Source organism: Miscanthus floridulus, chromosome 11 (genome assembly GCF_019320115.1).
Source record: "Miscanthus floridulus cultivar M001 chromosome 11, ASM1932011v1, whole genome shotgun sequence".
Taxonomy (NCBI): domain Eukaryota; kingdom Viridiplantae; phylum Streptophyta; class Magnoliopsida; order Poales; family Poaceae; genus Miscanthus; species Miscanthus floridulus.
In genome coordinates, this window is record NC_089590.1 from 98,927,927 (window position 1) to 98,955,013 (window position 27,087).

A 27,087-nucleotide genomic window follows, 5' to 3' on the forward strand; every position below is an offset into this window, starting at 1 on the left:
TATTTTGATTAGGATTAGGATTCGTACCTATCCATATTAGCTCAAGAAGACCTTTCCAACTATTTAAGACTTAACTATTTAGAGCACTCAGGATCTGAGGAATCTATTTAGATTAGAATTTCTACTCCATATTGGTCTTAGACGCGAGCTATTTTAACTTGTATAAGCACGTGTTATATATATAAGTCTAGACAAAAGAAACTCTCTATTGCCCAATAGTTAGGCGAAGACGGACCAAAAAATAGATGGACAAAAAAAATGACCGAAAATTTTATCTCTTTATTATTAAGAGAAGAAATAAATATAGATATAGATATAGTAGACATAGAAAAACATGAAACTAGTTTCAACTTACCTCAGCGAGCCCATGTTTATTATTCCTGCGGCTGCAGGTGGGCCCACTTCTGTCGGAGCTCGGAAAACGAATCGAGCCAGGGCCCACTTCAATCGCGCGGAAACGAGATGGCTCCGGGGAAGCGAGGCAAGGTCAAAGGGGCGGCGACGCCGGCCGCAGCCGCGACTGCCGGAGCTGGAGGGTTCCCGGGCTGCCTCCGCCTGATGCCGCCGTCGACCGTGGCCATATCCATCCACGCCAAGCCCGGCTCCAAGGTCGCCACCATCACAGGTCCGGTCTGTCTCACTGCCCCCCTTCTAGTTCTAGCGCATCCATCTCGGCTGTCACGGTGGTCTGTTGTTCCTCTTCCTCCTTGCTCAAACGGGGACGCGCGTGTGTGGGGGGGTTCTGCAGAGATCGGGGACGAGGCGGTGGGCGTGCAGATCGATGCGCCGGCGAGGGATGGCGAGGCCAACGCCGCGCTTGTCGACTTTATCAGCTCGGTGAGTCGTTCATTCATCGCAGTTAAAAAAACATTTGATCAGTACGAATTGACTTGGATTTGCGTAGTGTCTAGGCTACAGTACATCTTGAATACTGGCTAACCTGGTTTGATAAACTTTGGACGGAAGCTAATAAAAATTACACCCTTTTGACCTGTTGATCTTTATTTCATCTAATATTAATCTATAGTCTATAGCGCTGGGAAGCCAACTGTCCCGTCGTTACTGCTCCCTCCGGTTGTACGAAACAAGTCGTTTTGAGGTTGTCTTGAGTCAAACATTTTAAACTTTGACTATAAATAATTTCTTTTGGGTTGAGTTTGAAAATATAAAAGTGATAGAAGTAGATTCATCTCGAAATGTAGTTTCATAAAAGTATATATTGGCTATATTTTATAAATATTTTATAGCAAAAAGTTACGGTCAAAGTCTCTTAAAGACCGTGTCGATGTCCAAATCGATTTGTTTTAGAGAAACGGAGGAAGTATTTTTTTTTTATAACTCTACGTCCTGCTGATGACAGGAAGAAGTATACTCCGTACGTACTACGTACGCCGGTGGATGGCTGCTCCTGGACCCCGTGTCCGGGTCCGTCAGGTTCAACGCTGACTGACTTCTCTGAAAAAAAAACGCTGACTGACTGACGAGGGAGGCATGCATGCACGCCAGCTAGAGCACGTTTGGTCCCGGATTTGGGAGTGGCCAAATAATTAATACGTACTGTAGCGTTTCGTTTATATTTATAAATTATTATCCAAACATTGACTAATTAGGCTTAAAAGATTCGACTCGTAAAGTATAACCAAATTGTGCAATTAATTTTTGATTTCGTCTACATTTAGTAATCCATGCATGTACCGCAAGTTTGATGTGACGGGGAATCTTCTTTTTATATAGTGCATTTTTCAGGAGTTTGATGTAACTAAACATGGCCCTAATATGATTGACCGACGCCTTGTTTAGTTCACTGCCGATTCTGCATTTGTACAGGGATGATGCACTGTAGCTACACTGTAGCGTTCCGTTTGTGTTTGTGAATTATTGTCCAAACAGTGACTAATTAGGCTCAAAAGATTCATCTCGCAAAGTACAACCAAACTGTGCAATTAGTTTTTGATTTCGTCTACATTTAGTACTCCATACATGTACCGCAATTTTGATATGATGAAAAATCTTCTTTTTGCATAGTGCCAAAGTTTGAATTCTGGCAACTAAACATGCCCCGAGTAAACTCGACTCCGGCCAGAGACGCATGGGGCTTGCAGGCTTTGTAGTTTGTAGGCCTCCTGTCGGCAGCTGGAGGGCCGACGGGACCTACGAGCCAGTGGGACGGATTGATCATGTCGGTAACGCAGCAGCCGATAGGGACAGCTGTCGGCATCTGGATAGCCGATAGGTCCACAGTAGCAGCAGTTATGTTTTTTAAAGAGTCCCTTAGGCGTAGTACAGTTACTAATCATGGATTTGATTATGACAATAAACCATTAGATTACTGTAGTCCTACAATTTATCTCAAATATGTTTTTCCGCTTGTTTTTTCGGCGAAGCGAACAGGGCCATTATCTTGTCTCCCGGTCGACACCAACGCATGACACCGAGTGAAGTAACCCTATTAATTCATATTTATATATTTCAAAACCGTTTAAGACATAAGTACACTGTACATCCTCCTTCGTCCCAAGATAAACGCACGTCTCACCTCACCGTATAGTCTATTTTAAACAATTCAAGCTATTATAGCTCCAGCTACTGTAGTTTATAAAAGAATTAAGCTGATGCAAACATGGCCATACTCTATTTGAGGGATAATGCAAGTTTTAAGTTAAAGCCTGCGTGTTTGTCATTCATTTAGCTGGTGTTTGATCCAGAGACTAAAATTTAAGAGGTGTGTCAGGAGGATGTTACATGGGGTGTTCAGATACTAATAAAAAAACAAATTATATAATCCGTCAGTACTCCACGAGTCCAATTTTTAAGCCTAATTAATCCGTCATTAACACATGTTTTTACTGTAGCATCACATTGTCAAATCATAGACTAATTAGGCTTAAAAAATTCGTCTCACAAATTAGTCGCAAACTATGTAATTAGTTTTGTAATTAGTCTATATTTAATACTACATACATATATCAAGCATTCAATAGGACAACGACTAAAATTTAGAAGGGCAACCACAGCCACGCTGGATGTGCATGTTGCTGAAGTATTCCGGCAGCAACCTACCTGTCTACTCTAGCTTAGGAGAGCCCAGTGGCGAATCTAGGATTTTAGGTGAGGGTATGCTTCCCCAAAAAATTCATACACAATTCGGTAAATTCATTTAGCAATTCGGTAATAAGGCTTAAATTCATGAATTAAGTAGACACCATATCCACTAAATACAATATAAATAGTTTCAAAAGCCATACCGATAATTGAAATATATGCATAATAGAGTACCAAAGACTTACTATGTTATTTTGCTGATGTTTTTATTCGACGCTTTCGAAGGGACATAAATGTCTCAATTATATCATCTTCATCAACTTCAAAGAAAATGTCTCGCTCAATGAAAGTGACTAGACAATCATCCAAAAGACTATCTCCCATCTTATTTCGTAACTTTGTTTTCACTAAAACCATTGCATAAAATACCCTTTCAACACTTGCCGTTGCCACGGGTAGAAGCAATACCAATTTGAGAAGCTCATAAACCATATCATACACTTTATGCCTCCTTGTTTGAACAAGCTTAACTGAGAGATCAACAATATTTTCTAGACCTTTGAATCTATCATCCTGTCTCATGTCATCAATATAATTATCTAGCTGCAATTCAAGTCTGAGCAAATTATTATTTGAGAAATCCTTTGGGTAGAACTCAGCTAGTCTGCGTAGCTTCTTTGCATCAAAATACTCAAATGAATTAGAAGGATTGAAGGTTGCCATACAAGACAACAACTCCATATTAATCTCATCAAACCGATTATTAAGTTCTTGACTTATTTGATCAATGACACCAATATATACTTCTCTTCTGAAGTGATCATCATTGGTTTGCTTTCGAGCACGAGCTTTCCTTGTTGATTTGCCGTAAGGAACATAATCACCATCCATAACAGGAACATCAACACCATGTTTATCACAAAATGAAGTGACCCTCTCAAGAAAATTATCCCAACCATCAGACCTCAATTCTTGCATTTTTTTTCTTTGCCACGTTAACAAGTGATATTGCATTAAGAATATCTTGCTCACTTCTTTGCAAACACTCAGATAACTCATTTGTGTATCCAAGAATAATATACATTAAGTGTGCAAAGAAAATAAACTCAAAGGTCTCAAATGCTCCAGTCACAAAATGTATTTTGGTCCAATCATCCTTATATGTCGGATCATCCCCAAGATTAACCAGTACATCATGGATTGATTCATACATAGTAATGATGCTGCATATAGTTTTGTAATGAGATCCCCATCGAGTATCTCCAGGCCTAGGTAAACCCATCTCTTGATGTAATCCAGTTCCAGATACAATTTCACCATAGTCAAGTGCTTTCTTCACATTCTCAAGCCGAGCATTTCTAAGCATGTCATGACGCTTACAAGAAACTCCAACAATATTCAACAAGATAGATACTTGATCAAAAAATGAACTGCAATCAGTATTTCCCTTAGCAACAGCAACAAGAACCAATTGGAGTTGATGAGCAAAACAATGAATATAATAAGCAGAAGGTGATTCTTGCATGATCAGTGTTTTCAACCCTTTAATATCTCCTTTCATGTTGCTAGCCCCATCATATCCTTGACCACGGATTTGAGTCAAACTCAAGCCATGACTAACAAGTAAAGCTTCAATTGCATTCTTTAGTGATAAAGAAGTAGTATCATCTACATGAACAACTCCAATAAAATGCTCACATGGCCTTCCCAGTTTATCAACATAACGCAAGCAAAGAGCTAGTTGTTTTTTATGTGATATATCACTAGACTCATCTGCTAAAATTGCAAAGGGCTCATCACCAAGTTCTTCAATTATTTTCTTTCTAGTTTCTAGGGCACAACAGTGAATAATTTGCTTTTGTATGTCTGGGCTAGTTAATGTACAGTTACCTGGAGCATTGTCCAAAACATACTTGTTTACTTCTTCACTATTTCCGGCAAGAAATTTCAAAAGTTCAATGAAGTTCCCTCTGTTGCTAGATTTTTCACTTTCATCATGTCCACGAAATGCCAACCCTTGATGCAAAAGAAACTTGATACACCTAAGTGAATAAGTCAACCTTTTCTTATAAAGTCGAAGATCCTCATCACTCCACTTCTGAATATTATAATCAATTCCTACCTTGGGATTTATAAAGGCAATGTATCTCTCTTGAGCTGCAATATGTGCCTTGGAACCCAAATGTTTTAGAAGTGCATTCTCTCCTATATTCCAATTATTCCAGCCATCAACAGTAAATGCCTCTGACCCCGTGCCCTTCTTAAACAAGTAGCATATAAAGCAAAATACAGCATCCTTCTTAATACTATACTCAATCCATTCATGATTGTACATCCAACAAAAACTGAATTGGTGATTTTGTCCTGAAATCTTTGTTTTCGGAAAATCACGTGCAAAAGGTTTGAATGGACCTTTAGTAATATATGCTCTTCGAATTGCATCTTGATCATTAACAGGATAACTAAGAATGGGACGTCTTTCACCTGGATCATGTGGAAGGCGATTGATGTCATAAACTGGTGGCAGTGAAGATGGCTGTGCTGGTGGCGGTGGTGGTAGTGGCGGTGGTGGCCGTAGCATACGATTTTCAATTTCCTCAACTACTCTCTCATCAGTCTGTTCTTCCACCATAGGTACAACCGGATCAGGAGAGCGATTAGAAGTAGCACCAGCTGCCGCTGCCTTCCTCTTTGCTTCATGCTTCTTAAAAAGAGATGCAATGTCCCCGTTTCTCTTCATAACTGTTGATTGCAAAAATATTACAAAGAACACAATGCCAAATAATTAAATAAATTGTGCTTGCATGATTGGACTGACATATGTGATTATGGATCACTCACATAATACGAGTACTGAACAAAAAATCAATCTAGGTCAACTCCGATGTTGGGAAAAATCCTCCACCTTGCTGTGTGATAGATGATCCTATAATTTTAGCGCTAAGCAATTAGCAATTAAAGTACACATGATTTTTTTTTAAAAAACAAAGAACAAAAAATGTCACCTGAACGGCTGGACAATTCTGATGCCGATGCTTCTCGTCTGTCAGTCTGTGTGCCTGTGCCTTTGCTTTCAATCGGACGAGAAGACACAAGGACGGGCGGCTGGCGGCTGGTGGCTGGCGACTGACGGACGGAGTATTGGCGTCGGCGTCAGTCTCGGCGATTGGCGTAGGGCACGCTGGCACGGCGCCGCACGCCGAACTCGCGAAGACTCGAGGCGATCGAAGTCCAACCGTTCGCTGCGCCGCTGCCTCGATCCGTCCACGGTCCACCGTCTGATTTGGCGTAGCTGGCCGCATGGGCCGTGTCCGCGTGGGCCTGACGGACGCTTGCTTGCACTCGCGAGTCGGCCTGCCTGCTCGTGCCTCGCTGATTCCTTGGTCTCGTAAATGAGGGATTTTTTTTTGATAAATACGTATATGTACTCCACTTCACGCCGGAAACACAGGGCATACCCTGTAGCTCCGCCCCTGGGAGAGCCTGTGGTTGTGGCCCTTGCCCCTGGGAGAGCCTGTGGTTGTGGCCCTTGCTCTAAACTTATCAGAGTAGTAGTATATCCTCCTGTCGGCTTGTGGAAGGCCGATAGGGTATCCTGTCGGCACTTGGACGGCCGACAGGATCTACCAGCCATCAGCACCCGATTACAAATTGCTTGGAGAGGTGGTGCAATTCCCTAGTACAGTAGCAGCAGCAGCAGGCCAGTAGCTCATCCGCCCGGTTCTGCAGAGATCGGGGACGAGGCGGTGGGCGTGCAGATCGACGCGCCGGCGAGGGATGGCGAGGCCAACGCCGCGCTTGTCGACTTATTTATCAGCTCGGTGAGTCGTTCATTCATCGCAGTTACAAAAACATTTGATCAATACGAATTGACTTGGATTTGCGTAGTGTCTAGGCTACAGTACGTCTTGAATACTGGCTAACCCGGTTTCATAAACTTTGGACAGAACCTAATAAAAATTACCCATGTTTTAACCAACTTGCCTAAAGTGCTGGGAATAGCGCAACTGAAACAGTTCACATCTAACCCCCAGGGCTAACATAAAGCTTAAGAAGCCTGATTTGAAAATTTCAAACGGAAAGCTGGGGCACAAAAATGTGCGCTGACTGATTTCCTGATGCTATTCATTGGCAGGAACCAGTCTGTCTAGAGCACCAATGTAACTTAGGTACTTGATTTTGCATTAGTTATAGCATGGATGTATATGACTTGAACAGTGCTTGATTTTAGAGCACAGAAAACTCCAGTTTGTTCCACTGCCACCAACGGAATGTTGAATTGCTCTTTGAGCTTATTAAGCATGTTGAGAAGGCAAATTTATCTAGCGAAGTGTTTGAATAGTTGCTGGTCTTGAGTCTATTTTTGGGGGTCTCCAACTCTATTACTCTGCAGAGAAGCTGCTATCATATTTGTTTCCAAAAATCTGAGATTCGAGTTGTGTAAAGAGAAATAAGTTAGATGCATGTTAACAACATAGATTAGGTGCTTCTTTTGTAAAGCAAAAGGTTTGGTTGGTGTACCAGTAGCACAATAAAGCATTTGACTACCTTATCTTCTTTTCTTTTCTTTTTCTAGCACGGGGTTAGATCTGAACTCTAACTAGTCTATAGCGCTGGGAATAGCAACTTAAACAGTTCAGATCTAACCCCCATGCTAACATAAAATTCTGCAAGAGTGGCAGCTACAATTATGTTGCTTTAGCTTCTACCAGATAATCATGTGAATAATCCTGATCAGGTAACTCTGATCTTATTAGTTTCACTGTTAGAGTTCAATTCGAGAGGTTATCTTAAGGTCATTAACAAAAACGCAGAAAGGAAAACTGAGCTAGATTGGAATTGGATTACACTCTTTTGTCCTGTTGATCTTTATTTCATCTAATATTAATATTGTTATCAACTATAGGAGTCTAGGATAATCGATATGTATGTTGTCGACTCAGTAAGACACTCATCTGACATTTTCTTTATCCGTCCTATCGTAATAATTTCTGTAAATCTCCATGAAATATGCAGGTACTTGGGGTGAAGAAAGGAGAAGTGTCTATAGGCTCTGGTTCTAAATCGAGGGAAAATGTTGTACTAGTACAAGATGCGACTCTTGAAGGTGTCTACGATGCTTTGATCGAAGAAGTCTTGTAATTGTGCATGAGGTGTGTATGCTAAGCCTGGAATTACTTGAACGGGCATCAGAGTGGTTCTGATAACATATTTGCCCTGTTAGTGACCTTCCTAGTATAGTAGCTCCTAGTGGTCCTGTTCCAGCTTGCAAACAGAAGTTTGAAAATGAAATGACTTGACTAAAGATGAGGCTGAATTGTTTGTTCGCTTCCTTAAGTTGTCATAATGCATATATGTCACTGAGATGATGGTGTAGGGAATGCAAATGCACCAAACATTGCTAAACCTTGGTTTGTATGGCTACTTGCGTTGCGTCCGCGTGGTGTGATCCTTGGTTTTGAACTGTATCCATGTCATCTCTAGCCTTGGGCCACATGACTGGACTGGGCTTTTGTGCTATATTCCAGGGTTACTGGGCCAGATTCTACCAGCCTTGACAATTTGTTGCGCTCTCTCAATTTTTGTTAGACCTTCAACGAGAGGGCATGGGCCAGATGATCATTGTTTCCATCTCGATCCTGGCAGCAAATTGTTTTTATTTTTTGGTTAAACGCCTTGGACCTCCCGACCAGTTGCCGCGACACGTACGTGCTGTCACGTAGTTCGAGTCCAAACGTGCCTACAGCATTTACGTAGGTGAGCCGCTTCACAAACTTTTTGACGACCGGCTCGATGCAAATGCAGGTGCAATTTGCCATTACAATTGCAAGGAAAAAGCAAGCAAAGCTACTGTGCTCAGGCCTCAGGGGATGAAAACGGTCAGAAGATGTCTAAACTGCAGCTGCTTCATTTGTTTCCACGGCAACTGTGTATCGAGTGGATAAAAAACGGTAAATATCGTTACAAATTTCCAGTTGAAAAACGGTAGAATCCGCTATATTTCTACATTTGCGGTTTTCATTTTCGTTTTTGTTTTTCGGAAGAAAAAAACACACAACAAATTGCTCTCATGGTTTGCAGCGGCAGCGCAATGACAAATTGACAAAATGCAGCAACTTGCGCGTGGAGATTGCAGCCCAACAGAAAAAATAATAATAAAAAAGAAAGGTTGAATGGAATGGGCATGCATGGAGGCAGGAGCCTGAGTCTGACTTGCGACCGCGACTGATTGGATGGGATGCTCAGCAGGTTGTTTGTTTTGTACGACTAGACCCGGCCTTATTTAGATTACTTCAAAATTCAAGTTTTTTCACTCTCTCTTCATCACATCAATTTTTGGACGCATGCATGAAGTATTAAATGTAGGTAAAAAAATAACTAATTGCACAGTTTGGTTGTAAATCACGATACGAATCTTTTGAGCCTGGTTAGTCCATAATCGGATAAAGTTTGTCAAATACAAACGAAACGTGCTACACTGTTCAGATTGTAAAAATTTACAATCTAAACCAGACCCTGATTTAAATTCAAGTATAAAGTTTTGGAACATCAAATCGGATGTTATATGAGTTTAGATATTAATAAAAAAAATTACAGAATTTATCTATACTCTGCTAGACGAATTTATTAAGCCTAATTAATTTATCATTAGTATATGGATACTGTAGCACAACATTATCAAATCATGGAATGATTAGGCTTAAAAGATTTGTTTCACAGATTAGTCGCAAACTGTGTAATTAGTCATTTTTAAATCTATATTTAATACTCCATGTGTACAAACATTACCAAAGTTTACCCCTGTCTCATCGAAGCTACAGTAAATGTAGGCGGGTAGGTTCTTTCTGATGCAACCTGTTTATCCATTTTTTTTTTATTTTTTACCTCATGCAGGTACTCGTACTAGATTTATCGTAGAACTAATAATAAACATGTTCATATGTTGCACCCAAATATATATTTTGTTGCGTCGCACTCATGCCGATTGTTATAAACTAGTTTATTTTGTTAGATTTAATTAAGCTTGGAGACACCTTAATAATTAAATCAAATATACGGTGCTGCCTAAAAAATATCATATATACGGTGCCCTTAATTAATGTTAGGTAGGTTTAGGTACCCAATTAGTACTCTTACGTACGTAGCGGTCAAACAACATGAAAGTAAAGCACATGCAGTGATTGATTCCCTCGGCCGCCTCTTCCTTGTTGGTAGTCGCTAGCGCGCAAATATATTGCAAGCTAAGCACAATGATGGATGCAGACATGGAGTGAACATTATATTCCTCGAGTTGAGTTGAGACTCACGAGAGACTTGCTAGCTTTTACGTACCTAGCTCCATGTGCACGAGAGGCATATATGCATATCCAATATCCTGCGTGCATAGTTCCTGACCGACCGAGACAAAGAGGAACCGTGTTTAAAAAGAAAGGAAGAGGACGATGACAACTTGGCATCTATCTCCTGGAGAGCAAGGACGTTTAGGCGTTTAGCAAGCGGGAGAGCTAATAATATAGTCCACTGTTGTATGTACACGTACTTACAACGCACATATGGGTCTAGTTATATAATAGTTGGCTTACCTATGATCTACCCCCTCTGACTTTTTTTTAATGTCGTTTTCACCTCCCGAAAAGTTAAACATACTCTATTTTGATCAAATATATATAAGAAAATATTAATATTTATAATATAATAGGATATATCGTTGAATCTATTTTAAAAATAAACCTATTTATAGATACAAATGTTGCTAATATTTTCTACAAATCCTAATATATAAAACTTAAGTCGCGACGCTTTTAAAAAAGGATGTAGACAGTAAGGCCCCGTTCACTTCGCTGAAAAATAAACCGAAACACTGTTCTGGCTGATTTGTTGTGAGAGAAAAACACTGTTCCGGCTGAAAAACAAGCTGAAAAGTACGGATTATAAGACAAGCGAACAAGACATTTGTTTGTCTCGTAAAACTTTTTAATTCTTGTGTATGAGCTGGATCGTTCTTTTTTTTTTCTCCATCTCCTCTATCTCAGCATAGAACTTTATTTAGAACTCTTTACTATACTAGCTCTTAGTACATGCTACGCTGATTCAAGTAGTCCAAATTATCACAACACACAATCTATGCGTTCCTCTACGCACTTGTAAGCTTTTAACATGAGTCCACGACTTCCTAACACCGGGGCCAAAAGGGCCAGCATATACTATCACACGCCTATCGCTGGTAGCGTCATACAGGACTTGTTTGGCATAGCTTCATGAGCTGTTGTGAGCTATTTTATTTGTCAAACACTTATTTCTAAAATAGCTTCATCTATAAAGTTGTTTTTCCTCCTCTCACAAAGACATGAATCAGGATAAAAACTAAAAAAAAAGTAGCTTATCCTAGGTGATATTGATACCCTTTTCAAATGCTGCTATATGCATGTACACATCTCCATATCTCCTTTGATATGCATGCATGCATGCTGCTCAAACTGTGGCGCCGGCCGGCCACCGGAAGACAGGGAGCCGCCATGCCATCGGCCATGGCCTTCATAATCCTGCGTGCGTTCATCGACGACTAGAGTACAGAAGAATTTGGCTTTGTTTAAACTCTACCTCCTGCTGATGACAGGAAGAAGTATACTCCGTACGTACTACGTACGCCGGTGGATGGCTGGTCCTGGACCCAGTGTCCGGGCCGTCAGTTCAACGCTGATTGACTTCTCTGCAAAAAAAAAAACGCTGACTGACTGACTGACTGACGAGGGAGGCATGCATGCACGCCAGCTAATATGATTGACCGGGGGTGTTTAGTTCCACCAAAATCCAAACTTTGACATAATATAAAAAGAAGATTCTCCGTCACATCAAACTTGCGGTATATGTATGGAGTACTAAATGTTGATGAAATCAAAAACTAATTACACAGTTTGGTTACCTTGCGAGACGAACGTTTTAAGCCTAATTAGTCAACGATTAGACAATTATTATTAAATACAAACGAAATGCTACATTACGCTACAGTGAATCTGCTAAACTAGGGCCGAGTAAACTCGACTCCGGCCAGAGACGCACGGCCGGCAGTGGCAGTGGCAGTGGCTTGCTATACCGGCAGGCTTTGCGTGCGAGCTTGGCGAAGCTGGGAGCCTGGGACTGGCACTGCGACAGAGAATCACTGAAACGACGAGACTGGCCGGCTGCATGTGGTCTCGGCACCCATCCGCAGGCACGAGCACGACGGCACGGCAGAGGGCCGTTCATCTCACCGGTCGGTCAAGGCTGCCGCCGCCTGTTTGCGTGTCGAGTGCCGATCGACCAGCGCCACCGGCCCGCCGGTCGGCGTCGATCGGATCCGTCCGTCGCGGTCGGTCAGCCAAATCGCGCCGCCTGACACGCGAGGCTCATCGTCATCAGTCCATGCGATTTGACACTGCATGCATCACCACCGGCACCAGTGGTGCCTGCATGCGAACGTGCCGTCCTTGTCCATGCACAGGTGCACAGCAGGAGAGACAGAGCATGCTTCAGCCTTCGGGCCCCTCGCCTCGCACGCTGGGCCTGGGCCTGGGCCCTGGGCGCCCGCCGCCCGCCGCCCGCCGCCCGCTCCGCCTGCTCCTGCTGGGGCCTCCATCGCCAAGTGCCCATGCCCATGCATCTCGCCATCTCGGGAAGGAGAACCAGCCAACCAGGGGCGCCTCGTCTCCCCTCTCCGGGGACCGTGACGGCTCCTTTTTTACGCATTTCTCCGGGTCTGCTTCGGCTCCGGTCCCAGCAACCCAACCTCATCACTATTCAGGTCTCTCCGAGTCCACTGCGGCCTTGTCTTAATGTCATCGGATTCGTCTCAGTACATGTGTGTTGGATGGATTAGAATATAATTTAATTTAAATTCTACTTCAATCTATCCAGTCTATATGGATTGACGTGTATCCAACTACATCTAAGCAAGCAGCCTGTTTGTTTATTGGTTTCAGCCAGTCCAAACCAGTCGGCCAATAGTATTTTTCTCTCACAATAAACCAGCACCAGCCAGCCTAAACCAGCCCAGAAATCAACCAGTGAACAGGCCGAAGATCTACAGAGTACATACTCGGACATGGATACAAGGCAAACAAATTAAAACGCGTCAGACGCCACAGAACGAGGACCTCTATTTTTTTTCAAATTCATTAACAACATGTTTGGTTTGTACAACGATGTTAGCCGGAATCATCCGTTTGGTATGCGTCATGGAATCCAGCCATCCGCCATCAATGCATTCCTGGTAGCGCTAGCTTGGATCAGCCTGTTCGGTTGGTGTCGGTGTTTCACCATCGATAGTCTGCCACGGGGATATCCGAGGCAGTATGTTCGGGCTTTAGCGTATGCGGAACTCGACGGTGAACGTGAGAGACAGCCGATTTATCCTGGTTCAGGCCCTCGATTATAGTCGAGTAACGACCCTACGTCCAGCTGGCGTTAGCCTCTGCGTTGGATTGATTATGAAGTATTGTGTGTCATCGTCCTCTTTACTTAGGAGCCCTGCCCTCCTTTATATAGTTAGGAGGCCAGAGTCCTAGTCGGTTTACAATAAGATTTCTTAATAGGATTACTGAATAGTACTACTACTAAGATTATATGGGAAGAATCCTAGTTGGACTAGATCTTCTCTCTCCTTTGCAGGGTATCCTGTGGGTCCCGCATCAACAAGCCCCCGAGCACTTCATGGTTGAGCTCCGAAAGTCTCGTTTTGCTCCTTCAAGTCTGGTTGAGTAGGAACAAATGTCATCCGAGTGCTTTCTGGAGTGAAACCTTGTAGCGCTTCTTGGAACCTTCGAGTGGTGAGTGCTTTTTTGAAGAAAAAGTACATCCATCTGGTTGTAGCCCCCGAGCCTCTTGCTATTTGGAACAAGTAGCTGGAGAATCTTGTCTTGAAGTTGCTCTGTTTGTTCGTTGAAGTTTTATAAAAAAGAACTCGAATATGGCTCGTTCCAGGTTCTTTTTGTTGGAATGTCTTGAAGTGGTCTACGTTGAGGAAGTCTTTTGGTGACGTGCGCTTTTTCGAAGAAAAAGTGCACTCACTGAGTGTAGCCCCCGAGCCTCTTGCTATTTGGAACAAAAAGTTAGAGGATCTTGAATCTTTATGTTGTTTGAAAATTTGTGTTCTGAAGTAGTCCCTGAGAGTTGGATTATGCCATCATCCGAGTAGTTTCGCTGCATCTTTCCGAAGCAGCCCTTTAGCCTTGGATTGAACCATCATCCGAGTAGTTTCGCTATATGCAGCTTTCGAGCGTGTATCCTTGTTGTTTTGTTCAGGAAGAACTCGGATGCGAGGTCTTGGCGTATTCTTTGATAGTCTGCTGTTGTCAGATGTGGTTGTATGGTGGTGGTTGAGTGTAAATGCCTTTTGTTCACGGGTTGTACTGTGCTGGTGTATTCTTCCGAATATGTCCGTCTTCGAGTACTGTTCCCTCTCGCCTGAGTCATCCATTATTGAGTCCTGTCTTTTCACTGTGTCCTTTGTTAGGCTTATTTCGTTGGTACTCCTAGTCCATGTGCGCCGCTCCTTTGATCTATAAATACTATCCCGGAGCGCTTTTTTTCATCTATTAGACTTTCTGTTGAAACCTTCGTGGTCATGAACATGGTAGTTTGTGAAATAGAGCAGCCCCCGGGCATATTTTGTAGTTCTTGTGTGTCTTGTCGTAGCTGGAGGAAGTCTTGTGATAGGGATTAGAGGTAGGCTAATCCCGCGACAGCATTGTGCCTGGATGTACGTGGCGGTAGTTGGAGGAAGTCTTGTGATGTGGGCTTCGTTTCTTCATCTGGCAGTTCTGGGTTGATCCTCGTCGCCTGTCTTGAGACTGTCCGGTGCAGATCAATACCATATCCAGCATCACATCGGTCTTGGGTAGACAGATGCCCGCCGGCCTTCTCTGCTCCATGTTGTCTTGCCGTGCTGCCGATTTCCGCCTTGGATGCACTGCGTCCGTCCTTTGAAGAAAACAGTGTAGCTGATGGCGGTTTGTCCTTCTGAGTAGCAATTTGGGACACGTAGTCGTTCCAGAGCCTAGCCGTGTCCGTGTTTCTCTTTGCTACTTTGCTTTTCGTGGTGCCGAGTTCGTTGGGTCTTATAAGATTTGTAATCTTCTATTTTTGAAGTCGCTTGTAATGGAACGAATCTTGTCTTCTGAGTTGTCCTTTACTTTTCTGCTGTGAGCCCTGTCATTCATGAGATTACCGAGTTCTTTATTAAATAACCGGGTTCCTTTGTTCCTTGCGAGGTAGCCCTTTCTTTCTTCTTGGTTTGACGAGTTGTTCTTGTGGCGATCTGATAACCCTGCCGTGGTGCTGGACGGATAAGTCTGAAATCTGCCCGTTGGTTTGTACCGTTGTGTGGATTTGTGCCCTCCGTCATTTTAGCTGCGTCGGTAAATGGACCGTTGCGTTCTCACACTATGTTTTAACGGGCCTTGTGGGCCGTTTTTATTACTGAAAAATATATTTAAAGACCCTTTATCTTCCTTTCCTTTGCTGCCCAGCTCTTGCCTTTAAACCCTAACTTTCAGAAATCCGCCGCCGTCATCGTCGCTGTCACCCGAGCACCACCATCCTAGCTTCATCTTCCCCAGTGCCTTTTTGCTTCCGCTAGTTCATGGGAAAAAAGAAAACCGCAAGCAAGTCCCAGGCGACCTTCGTGGACGAGGAGTCATCCCTTTCTTTGATCGAAAACCAGGAATTCGTGGCCATGAGAGCTGCTCAGAAGGTTTGGCCAGCTCCAACAACAAGCGAAGATCAGCTGCGCGAGCTCATCAGCGACGGCTTGATCCAAAGCAAAGTCATCGCTGAATGGAGAGTTCCGGGCGAGCATCGGGTTCCAGCTCCGGGTCCTGGTGAGATCGTCCTCTTCGTTTCATTTGTCCACGCCGGACTTTGCCTTCCTGCTTCCGCCTTCCTTCATCAGTTTCTTGGTTATTTTGAGGTTAGTCTGAACCATCTAACCCCTAATGCCGTTCTCTATCTTTCCGTTTTCGTTCATCTTTGTGAAGCTTTCCTTGGAATCCCTCCTTCTCTATCTCTTTTTCGCTTTTTCTTTCGTCTGAAACCTCAACCCCGCCGCGAAGAAACCAGCGTTCTTGGCGGTTGCGGGATTCAGTTTTACCAGGGTCTTAAGATTAAGTTTTTTGACTATGACCTGGTCGATTCTGTAAAAGATTGGCGTGCCGAGTGGTTTTACGCTGCCAATTTGATCCCTTCCCTTGTCGTCCACTCTGGATCTGGTCCTGTAGTGAATGACCGATGGGACAAGAAACTTGAGTCACCTGCTGAGATTCAAGTGATCCAGCCACTCCTTGATAGGATTAGTATGCTGAAACAGCAGGGTTTAACCGGCTTCGGTATTGTTTCGAGCTTTCTTCGTCGCCGAGTTCAGCCTTTGAAGGAGCGGGAGCACCTTGGCTTCGAGTATTCTAGGGCCGAGGATCCTTCACGCATGGTCCTAGCTCTTGAGCTGATCGGTGAGGAGGTACTCGAGCGTCTCCAGAAGATGCTGAAAGGAGTCAGCGTTATTCCTCCTGCTGTCTCCGAGTTCTCTGCCAACAACCCGCCTCTAGCTGTGAGTTGTCTATCTCTTTGTTTGGGTACTTTATGTACTACCGCTGCATCCATTTTTGCTTAGCTTTTCCTTGTCTTGGCGTTTTATCCTTTTTCGCAGGAGCTTGGGCGGAACTTAGTCGACCCAATCCCTCTTGATGTTCTCCCCGCCGCGGCGGAGATTGGGGAAAAACTTGCTGGAACTTCTGCGACTAGTAAGTCCCAAACCTTTATAGCCCTTCCTGGGGTTTCTTCCGGATTTGTTGATGTATATGAAGAATATGTTCCTCGTCTAGTCCCTCGCGGTCCTTGCAGTGTCCCGAAGAGGGGGCGAACGGATGGGTCTTCATCTGGCCTGCCTGTCTCCAAAAAGCCTCACAAACCAAGTACTCCCTCAGGTACTCCAGTTGTTGCTAGCATGCTCTTAGGTGAGCACATTTAATACTCTTTGTTCCTTTGTTTTCCTGTTTCTCTCTTGAACCGAGTACTTTTTATTCTTTTCTTCAGCAGGTGCTCTGGTTTCCTTGGCTGAGGAAGAGGATGATGATGATGTACCCCTCATCATGCGGCGGTGAGTTGTTTTTCATATTCCTGTTGCAATGAATTTCTCTTCTTTGTCTTGACTTTTAGTTTTGAACTTTTTTGAAGTAATCGAGCGTCGGGTATGAGTTCTTCTGAGGCTCCCGCGCCGACTTCTTCTGAAGCTCCGGTGTCGAGTTCTTTGGTAGCCTCGGTACCTAGCTCTACCGCTCCTCTAGTGCGGAGTTCTTCCGCGGCTCCTGCCCCGGCTTCCTCCGTGGCTCCGTTACCTGCTATCCTGCTCCCGTCGCCGGGTGGCGGGGATGTTTTTGCCATCGTGGCTCCCCCTGCGAGGCCTTCTTTTGGTTTCACGAAGAAGAAAGTGGCTGGGTGAGTAGATTCTGGCTTCATCTTTTTTGCTTTTATCTTCCTCCTTCCGGTTCTTATCGGTGCTTCCTTTTTTCAGTGTTTCGTCTTCTTTCATTTCTTCATCGACTTCTTCTCAGCCTTCCGCCGTGCCATCGAGTTCCGATCCTCAGGACTCACAACATACTATTGATGAAGTTGCTGCGGGGGCTTCAGAGCTACCTGGCGAAGTTGCGGACTTGGCCGCCCTGGAGGTGACTGTAGCCGTCGCGTCGGGTCCTTCTGAGGGTTTGGCTCTGGCTTCCCTGGAGGTTGCTTTGGTCTTTCCTTCTTCGCCCCAGCCGGCCTCTCCTTCCCCTTCTCCTGCTTCCGGCGGTCCCTCTTTTTCTGGTGACATGGTGCAATAGTTCGATGCCATCCATCGGTTATCGGAGCTGACCGCAGCCTGGGGGAGCTTGTCGACCCTCTCGACTTCTTTTGGTGAAAAGCTCCAAGTAAGTTTTACTGCCACTCCTCTTTTGCCTGCTCGTTTTTCTTCTGTCCTTACACCTTGTTTTCTCTTTGTCTCTTTTTGCTCAGACTTTCTCTCGTGATCATTCTGGCTTCTTTTTCTCATCTAAAAATGAGAGAAAGTTGTCTTCTGAGGTGAACGCTCTGAAAGTCGATCTTGACCTCCTCTGGGCTAAGTTGGAGACAGAGCGTCAAATGTACCAAAAGGAGGAGAAGATCCTTCGTGCCCGGGTAGTAGAGGCGGAGAAGCAGAGGGATGCCGCGGTGGAATCTGCGAAGAAAGAATGCAAAGGTGCCGCAGGTTCTGCTTGTTTCTTCTTGTATTTTGACTCCTTTTTCGTTGACTTGTTTTTTGGTGTCTTGTCTAGTTCTTCGAGCTGAAAAGCAGAAGCTCTCGGAGAGTATCGATGAAATGAAGGCTCTTGTCCGTTCTAGTCATAACAAGGCTGAGGAGGTAATTACTCATGCTGAGGAAGAACTCGCCCTTGCTAAGCTGATTAGGCGTGGAGCTGACAGAGATCTTGTGCAGGCCCAAATAACTATTGAAGGCTTGTCCAGGAAGCTGGCGACGGCTACTGAAAATTGGAACATTTTGTGGAAATCTTTCTGTTCAGTAGCTGATGTTCTTCGGACTCCAGCGGATGACGGGCAATCTTGGGCTCAGTTCATTCCTCGGATTCTGGCTCGTTTCCAAGAGTTCGCGAAGAAGTGCGCTCAAGTATGTACCAAGAATGTGTTGGCCCAGGTCCGGGTTCTTGCTCCAGAGGCGCCTCTGTCCAAGATAGCGGAGGAAGCTGATAGTCAAGAATACCTTGATGCCGTTGAGAGGATGGAGCCTGAAGTCGAAGATTTAGCCAGTAGGGTTGTAGATAGTCTTAATATTGATATTTCCCTTTCTGATGACAATGCCTGATCCAATTGACCAGCCTCTTGTAATATTATACTCCTCTTTAAATGAAGATTCTTTATTTTCGTTGATGTATTCTTTGCTCGGGTGTGGTTGGAGTTACTTGGCTTGCTGAGTACTTTGTCCAGTTTTCGTTTCTGCTCTGTAAACAACTCTGTGCGTTATCCTGACGAAATCCCTCGATTTGTCAAGTACTTTTCTTCTCTTCCTCTTTTGTGATCCATCGAGTGCTTTGTCCACGCTATGCCTTGTTAGATGTAGATCTTTGTGTTGACCACCTTTCGTCTGCGCTATGTAAAACGACTCGGCATGGAATGTTGCTTTGACAAAACTTCGTCATCCGAGTGCTTTTTTGAGTGGCGCTTGTGCTTTTCTGAGGAAAAAGTATTCCTATTTGGATGTAGCCCCCGAGCCTCTTGCTTTTCGGAACGAAGAGCTGGAGGGTCTTTTGAAGCTCAATTTCAGTCGACTAGTTTTAGGTGTTACCTTTTAGCTACCCTCGTCGGCGGGCTCAAGCGTGTTTTTGCTCTCGGCCAGGATGCTCAGGCATGTTTTCAGCCATTTTGTTTTTTGTTTCGGGTGTTAGCTTTTAGCTACCCTCATCGGCGGGCTCAAGCGTCTTTTCAGCTATTTTGCTCTCGGCCGGGATGCTCAGGCACGTTTTCAGCCATTTTGCTTTTTGTTTCGGGTGTTAGCTTTTAGCTACCCTCATCGGCGGGCTCAAGCGTCTTTTCAGCTATTTTGCTCTCGGCCGGGATGCTCAGGCATGTTTTCAGCCATTTTGCTTTTTGTTTTGGGTGTTAGCTTTTAGCTACCCACATCGGCGGGCTCAAGCGTCTTTTCAGCTATTTTGCTCTCGGCCGGGATGCTCAGGCATGTTTTCAGCCATTTTGCTTTTTGTTTCGGGTGTTAGCTTTTAGCTACCCTCATCGGCGGGCTCAAGCGTCTTTTCAGCTATTTTGCTCTCGGCCGGGATGCTCAGGCATGTTTTCAGCCATTTTGCTTTTTGTTTCGGGTGTTAGCTTTTAGCTACCCTCATCGGCGGGCTCAAGCGTCTTTTCAGCTATTTTGCTCTCGGCCGGGATGCTCAGGCATGTTTTCAGCCGTTTTGCTTTTTGTTTCGGGTGTTAGCTTTTAGCTACCCTCATCGGCGGGCTCAAGCGTCTTTTCAGCTATTTTGCTCTCGGCCGGGATGCTCAGGCATGTTTTTAGCCATTTTGCTTTTTGTTTTGGGTGTTAGCTTTTAGCTACCCTCATCGGCGGGCTCAAACATCTTTTCAACTATTTTGCTCTCGACCGGGATGCTCAGGCATGTTTTCAGCTATTTTGCTTTTTGTTTTGGGTGTTAGCTTTTAGCTATCCTCATCGGCGGGCTCAAGCGTCTTTTCAGCTATTTTGCTCTCGGCCGGGATGCTCAGGCATGTTTTCAGCCATTTTGCTTTTTGTTTCGTGAAAACAACTCGTTGAAAGTCATGACAAGACATGTTGTGGATGAATATCATCTTTATTGATCATGAATATAAACTAATACATATGTTGTCGAAGAATATTGTCCCTCGTTGATTGTGAATGTTGGTCCCTTGTGGCTTGCATATCTGTTTTTTCTTGAGTTGTTTTTACGCGTAGAATCTTCTTAGCTGGCTGATGTGCCATGTATTGCTGACTTCTCTTCCATCTTTAGTTATTAACTTGTATGTGCCTGTTCCGGTGACTTTTGTGACAATGAACGGTCCTTCCCATGGACTGGGTAGCTTATGTCGTCCGTCAGTCTTTTGTATCCTTCTTAGCACTAAGTCTTCGACTTGTAATGATCGAGGATGGGTACTCTTGTTGTAGTATCGTCTTAAACCTTATAGGTATCTGGCTGACTGGAGGGTAGCGTTTACTCTGACTTCTTCTGAGCTGTCGAGTTCTAATCTTCTTGTGTGTTCTGCTTCTCCTTCATCGTATTGTTCTATCTTTGGTGATGTCCAGATCAAGTCGGCAGGTAGTACGGCCTCTGACCCGTAAACTAGGAAGAAGGGTGAGTAGCCTGTTGCTCTGCTTATTTGAGTTCGTAGCCCCCATACTACTTTAGGTAATTCTTCAATCCATTTGGATCCATAGTCCACTAGTTCTTCGTATAACCTTGGTTTTAATCCGGCTAGTATGAGTCCATTAGCCCTTTCTACTTATCCGTTGGCTTCTAGATGTGCAACAGATGCGTAGTCTATGCTGAAACCGCAGTCTTGTGCCCAGCTTTTGAATTCTGTAGCTGTGAAGGGAGAGCCTAGATCTGTGATGATTCGATTGGGCATGCCGAAGCGGTGCATAATGTCTTGGATGAACTCGACTGCTTTGGCTGCGCTGTATTTCGCGAGTGGTTTGTATTCAATCCACTTGGTGAACTTGTCGATCGCTACAAAGATGTACTCGAAGCCGCCTTTTGCTTTCTTCAGAGGTCCAACTTGATCCAGCCCCCAGCAGGAAAAAGGCCAAGCGGGTGGGATGCAGATAAGATTGTGAGCTGGCACATGGGCTTGTCTTGCAAACATTTGGCAACCTTTGCATTTTCTGACAAGTTCTTCTGCGTCTTTCAAAGCAGTTGGCCAGTAGAATCCGGTGCGAAATGCTTTGCCAACCAGTGTCCTTGAAGCGGCATGATTTCCACAGTAACCTGAGTGTATTTCATCTAGGATCTATTTGCCTTCTTCAAATGAGACACATTTTAGGAGTACTCCTGATGATGCTGCTCTTCTGTAAAGTTTATCTCCTACTAGAACATAGTTTTTGCTTCTGCGAACAACTTGGGTGGCTTCTGCTTTATCTGCTGGCAATTTATTTTCTTTGATATAGTCGATGAAAACTTGGCTCCATGAAGTGTTGATTATCAAGATCTGAACGCCTTTAGCCTGAATTTCATGGGTTGTTTCACCGAGTTGTTTGATAGAGGGAACTGATAGCTCTTCTATGAATACACCGGGTGGAACCTTCGCTCTGTCTGATCTGAGCTTGGCGAGGACATCTACTGCAATGTTGGAATCGCGCAGGACGTGTAGAATTTCTAATCCTTGGAAATGTTTTTCAAGTTTCGTATTTCAGCACAGTAAGCACCCATGTTTTCTTTGGTGCAATCCCAATCTTTGTTGACTTGGTTGATAACTACTACCGAATCGCCGTATACGAGTAATCTTTTTATTCCGAGGGTAATTGCCACTCGTAACCCATGGATGAGGGCTTCATATTCTGCTTCGTTATTTGTAGCTTGCCACAATATCTGAAGGACGTACTTGAGTTGTTTTCCTTCTGGAGAAATGAGGAGAACGCCGGCGCCGGCTCCGCCTAGTTTGAGTGACCCATCAAAGTACATCTTCCAGTGATCAAGTATTGTATCTGATGAAGGCTGTTGAATCTCTGTCCACTCGGCCACAAAATCGGCAAGGGCTTGAGATTTGATTGCTTTCCGCGGGGTAAAATCGATGTTAAGAGCTCCGAGTTCAACTGCCCATTTTGATATGCGTCCCGTCGCATCTCGGTTGTGTAAGATGTCTCCGAGCGGGAAGTCTGTCACCACGGTAATCTTGTGGCTTTCGAAATAGTGGCGAAGCTTGCGTGAGGTGATAAGTAGAGCGTAGAGTAGTTTTTGTATATGCGGGTACCGGATTTTTGATTCGGATAATACTTCACTGATGTAGTATACGGGTCATTGTACTTTATACACGCGTCCTTCTTCTTCTCTTTCTATGACTATTGTCGTGCTGACCACAGCAGTAGTCGCCGCAATGTATAGCATCATATCTTCGTCCTTCCTTGGGGGTGTGAGAATTGGTGAGGATGTGAGGTATGCCTTAAGTTTCTTGAAAGCTTCGTTGGCCTCTTTTGTCCACTCAAACTTGTCTGTCTTCTTTAGTAGTTTAAAGAAAGGTAGTCCCTTTTCACCGAGCCTTGAAATGAAGCGATTGAGTGCCGCCATGCAGCCCGTTAGCTTTTGCACATCTTTGATACTTCTAGGTGGGCCCATCTCTGTTATAGCTCGAATTTGCTTGGTGCTGGCTTCAATCCTGCGCTGACTGACCAAAAATCCGAGTAGTTGTCCTGAGGGAACTCCAAATACACATTTATTTGGGTTCAACTTCCATCTCCATCTCTTCAAGTTTTCGAAGGTTTGCTTTAAATCTTCAATCAGAGTGTCTGGGTTCTTTGTTTTCACCACTACATCATCCACGTATGCCTCCACATTTTCACCGATTTGATCCCCAAGGCAAGTTTGGATAGCTCTTTGGTATGTGGCGCCAGCGTTCTTTAGTCCAAACGACATGGTCTTGTAACAGTAAGCCCCGAACGGAGTAATGAAAGACGTCTTGCTCTGGTCTTGTTCTTTTAATGCGATCTGGTGATACCCTGAATAGCAATCGAGAAAGGATAATAGTGCAGACCCTGCTGTTGAGTCGACTATCTGGTCAATGCGTGGTAGCCCGAACGGATCTTTTGGGCAATATTTGTTGAGATCTGTGTAGTCGACGCACATGCGCCACTCGTCCGTGTTCTTCTTCTGCACAAGGACCGGGTTAGCTAGCCAGTCTGGATGAAGGATTTCTCTGATGAATCCGGCTGCCATCAGTTTTGTGATTTCCTTTTTAATCACTGCCTTTTTGTCGGGTGAGAATCATCGTAGCCGTTGCTTTACAGGCTTGGAGCCTTCATTAACATCAATTCTGTGCTCAGCCAACTCTCTTGGGACACCTGGCATGTCGGCCAGCTTCTAAGCGAAGATATCTTTGTTGTCCCGAAGAAAGCTGGTGAGCGCGAGTTCCTATTTTGCCGAGAGGTGAGCACTGATGGTTGCTGTTTTGGAGGTATCGCCAGTGCCCAAGTCGATTTGCTTGACGTCGGCTTCTTTTGGTGGTGTGATGATGCTGGGCTTTTTAGCCGGTATTTCTAATTCTTCTTGGCTCATCTTTGCAGCAATTGTGGCTATTTCTTTTCTTCCATTGTCTGCTTGTGCTCTGGCTGCAATTTGGATTGCCTGAACGTCGCAGTCAAAAGCACGCTTTAAATCACTTCAAAGAGAAAGGATACCGTTGGGTCCTGGCATTTTAAGCAATAAGTACGGATAATGTGGTATTGCCATGAATTTTGCCAGTGCTGGGCGTCCGAGGATTGCATGATATGACGAATCGAAGTCTGCGACCTCAAATTTGATAAACTCTGTTCGGTAGTTCGAAGGAGTTCCAAAAGTAACGGGTAAAGTAACTTGTCCGAGTGGCATGACTGCCTTGCCGGGTACTATTCCATAAAAAGGTGTGCTTGTTGGTGTAATCATCCCGACGAGTTGTAGTCCCATCTTCCTTAGTGTTTCTGAAAAGATGATGTTGAGTCCAGCTCCCCCGTCGATTAGTACTTCGGTGACAGTCATACCGGCAATAGTTGGGTCTAGAGCTAGTGGGTAATGGCATGCGTTCCCTACGCTAGTCCATTGGTCTTCTCTTGAAAATTGGATTGGATATTGTGACCAATTGAGATATCTTGGTGTAGCCGGTTCTGCTGTCATGATAGTCCGTAGTGCTAGTTTTTCTTGATGTTTGCTTCTGCAATCTGGAGCCCCTGAGAAGATCACTGCTACCGTTCCCCTGGGTTTTTGGAATCCTTTGTTCTCGTGGTTGTCTTCATCTTTTTTCTGATTGTCCTCTTTGGTGTTCTCCTTACTATCTTTTCTTGTGTATCGATCATTGAAAGTGTAGCAATTTCCGATGGTGTGTCTCCCATTCGGGTGCAACGGGCAACGTATGTTTTCAATGTCATCATATCTTCTGGGTTTGGAAAACTTCTTTGATTTGTTGGCCATTGCCACGGTATTGTCTGGTCTACGTTTTCTTTCTTGATGTCTGCTATTTCGATGATTTTGCTTGTCCGGGTTGTCCTGGTTACTTCTATCCAGGAACCTCTCTCGTGTTTTTTCTTCTGCAGTAATCATCTTTTCTACTGTTCGTCTGAACTCTTCATTGTTTCTCGGATTTTCTTTGCAGAAGTCTTGAAATTGCCACCTAGCCATGATTCCGTGAGAGAAAGGCTCAATTACTTCTCGTTCGGTGATGTCATGCACTTGAGCCCGCAGTTCGCCGAATCGTCGATAGTAATTTCTGAGACTTTCGCCTCTCTTTTGCTTGAGTCCTTTCAGTTCTGCATGAGTGATCGGGTGTGTGATGATACCCGCGAAATTTTCACAGAAAGCTCTTTGCAAGTCTTCCCAAGTTCTGATCGACCCTGGGTTCAATTTATCGAACCATTGGAGGGGCATCGTTTCCAGTGCCATGGGAAAGAACAAGGTCTTGATATCGTCGTCTCCTCCGGCTAGTTCAATCGATTGTGAATATATTCTGAGCCATTGCCTTGGCTCAGTTTTGCCATCATATTTGGAGTGGTTAGATGGTTTGAACTTGTGAGGTAATCGTACCGATGCAAGCCTATTCGCGAAACATGGGAATCTGTCATGTGTTCTGGCTTCTTTGAATTCGGATTCGGCACCTACTTCTAGCCAACTGTTGTTTTGATGGGAACAAGTCTGCGAGGCTGTCTGGGTAGGCACCCTACTCCTGGTCTTCCTTAGTTGTTCAAATTGGTGGCCTTGATTATGTTCCTTCCTACTTTCTCCGTTATGGCTTCCACCTGGCCCAAGTCTTTCGAAAGCGGACTTCCTTTGATTTTGGTCTTCTTGCCTGTGGGTTGTTGATCTGGCGGGTAGTCTTGATTGGGCTCTCTCTTCATGCGTTCTCGGGATCGCCGACCGGAACAAGTCTTGGAGCTGTTCATACTTTTCACCGGGATGTGAAGTTGCCCTGAGTTCTTCTAATGCTTCTTGAATCTTATCGTAGGGCGTATTCGCCGTGCGTCTTCCTTCGACTTCTCGTTGTGATTTTCTTCTGTCGTATTCAGCCAACTCTGACTCATATCTGATCCAGGCTTCCCTGCGCTGCCTAGCACGGTTTTGGCGCCCTTGCTTTAACTTGTTTTTCCTTTCTCTGGCTTGTTTCTGACTCTCGGTTTCTCCATCGTAGCCCTGGGCAAAGGGTGATATGTTGGATTCTGATTCATCTGATGACCTGACATCGGGTGCTTCTGGGGGATTTAATGGTGACCGAGGACGTCGAACCATGAGTACTTCTCGCGCGTGAGCCGTTCTGTTATTGGTGTTAGTTTCCATACTGTCGGAGTTGCTGATGACTTCAGTAGATGCCTCGGTGTCGCAGATCGAGTCTCCTTCTTGGTAAGGTAGAATAGATGTCATTGTTGTCCCGACTAGTTGGGTTCCGCTATCTTCAGGAACGGGACCTGGCCAGTGGATGATATAGTCTTGCGATGTTATCGTTAGCACGAGACCCTCCTGTGCTCCTACCAGTGGTATCCCAAGCATTGGATTGAAAGACCTTTCGATCTGTTCCTAATAGGTTTTTGCTGTGTTGTTGAGCCCAAATAGAAAAGAACTCGACTTTTTGAAAGAACTCTAAGGGTAGTCCGAGTTGTTTTGGGTTGTGCTCTGGAATCCTGCCAAAAAAGAACTCGGTTTTTTGAAAGCACTCGAATAAGACTTCACCTTGGACACGGAACTTGAATTCGAGTCAGATGCGCGTAGCCATGAAATCTTATTCGAATCGGATATTATGAGCTACGCGAATCTTCTGATGAGCTGATCCATCGCGGTTGTCGAAATAGGAGATTCTTCATGATGATCCGGGTCTTTGAGGAGATGGCTTTGAAGCTTGTCGTTGTTGTCCGCCTCGCAGATCCATGAGCCGAAGATAAAAGTTGATCCTGTCGGGAAGATCGTTTTGTCGAGGTCCATCGAGCTCTCGGATGCAAAGTCGCCGAACGCCCCTACCTGGCGCGCCAGCTATCGATGTTTCACCACCGATAGCCTGCCACGGGGATACCCGAGGCAGTATGTTCGGGCTTCAGCGTATGCGGAACTCGACGGTGAACGCGAGAGATAGCCGATTTATCCTGGTTCAGGCCCTCGATTATAGTCGAGTAACGACCCTACGTCCAGCCGGCGTTGGATTGATTATGAAGTATTGTGTGTCATCGTCCTCTTTACTTAGGAGCCCTGCCCTCCTTTATATAGTTAGGAGGCCAGAGTCCTAGTCGGTTTATAATGAGATTTCCTAGTAGGATTACTGAATAGTACTACTACTAAGATTACATGGGAAGAA

At 44.6% G+C, this 27,087-nt stretch overlaps 1 protein-coding gene across 1 annotated transcript in view; it reads left to right on the top strand.

Annotated features, from left to right (window-relative positions):
- Positions 1-462: 462 nt before the first annotated feature.
- The window catches only part of LOC136492533 (uncharacterized), a 53,978-nt gene continuing 27,353 nt past the window's right edge, over positions 463-27,087 (top strand). The window contains exons 1-2 of the mRNA XM_066488514.1: positions 463-625; positions 749-837. Coding sequence (XP_066344611.1) covers positions 463-625; positions 749-837 — 252 coding nt within the window. The remainder of the gene's footprint in view (positions 626-748; positions 838-27,087) is intronic.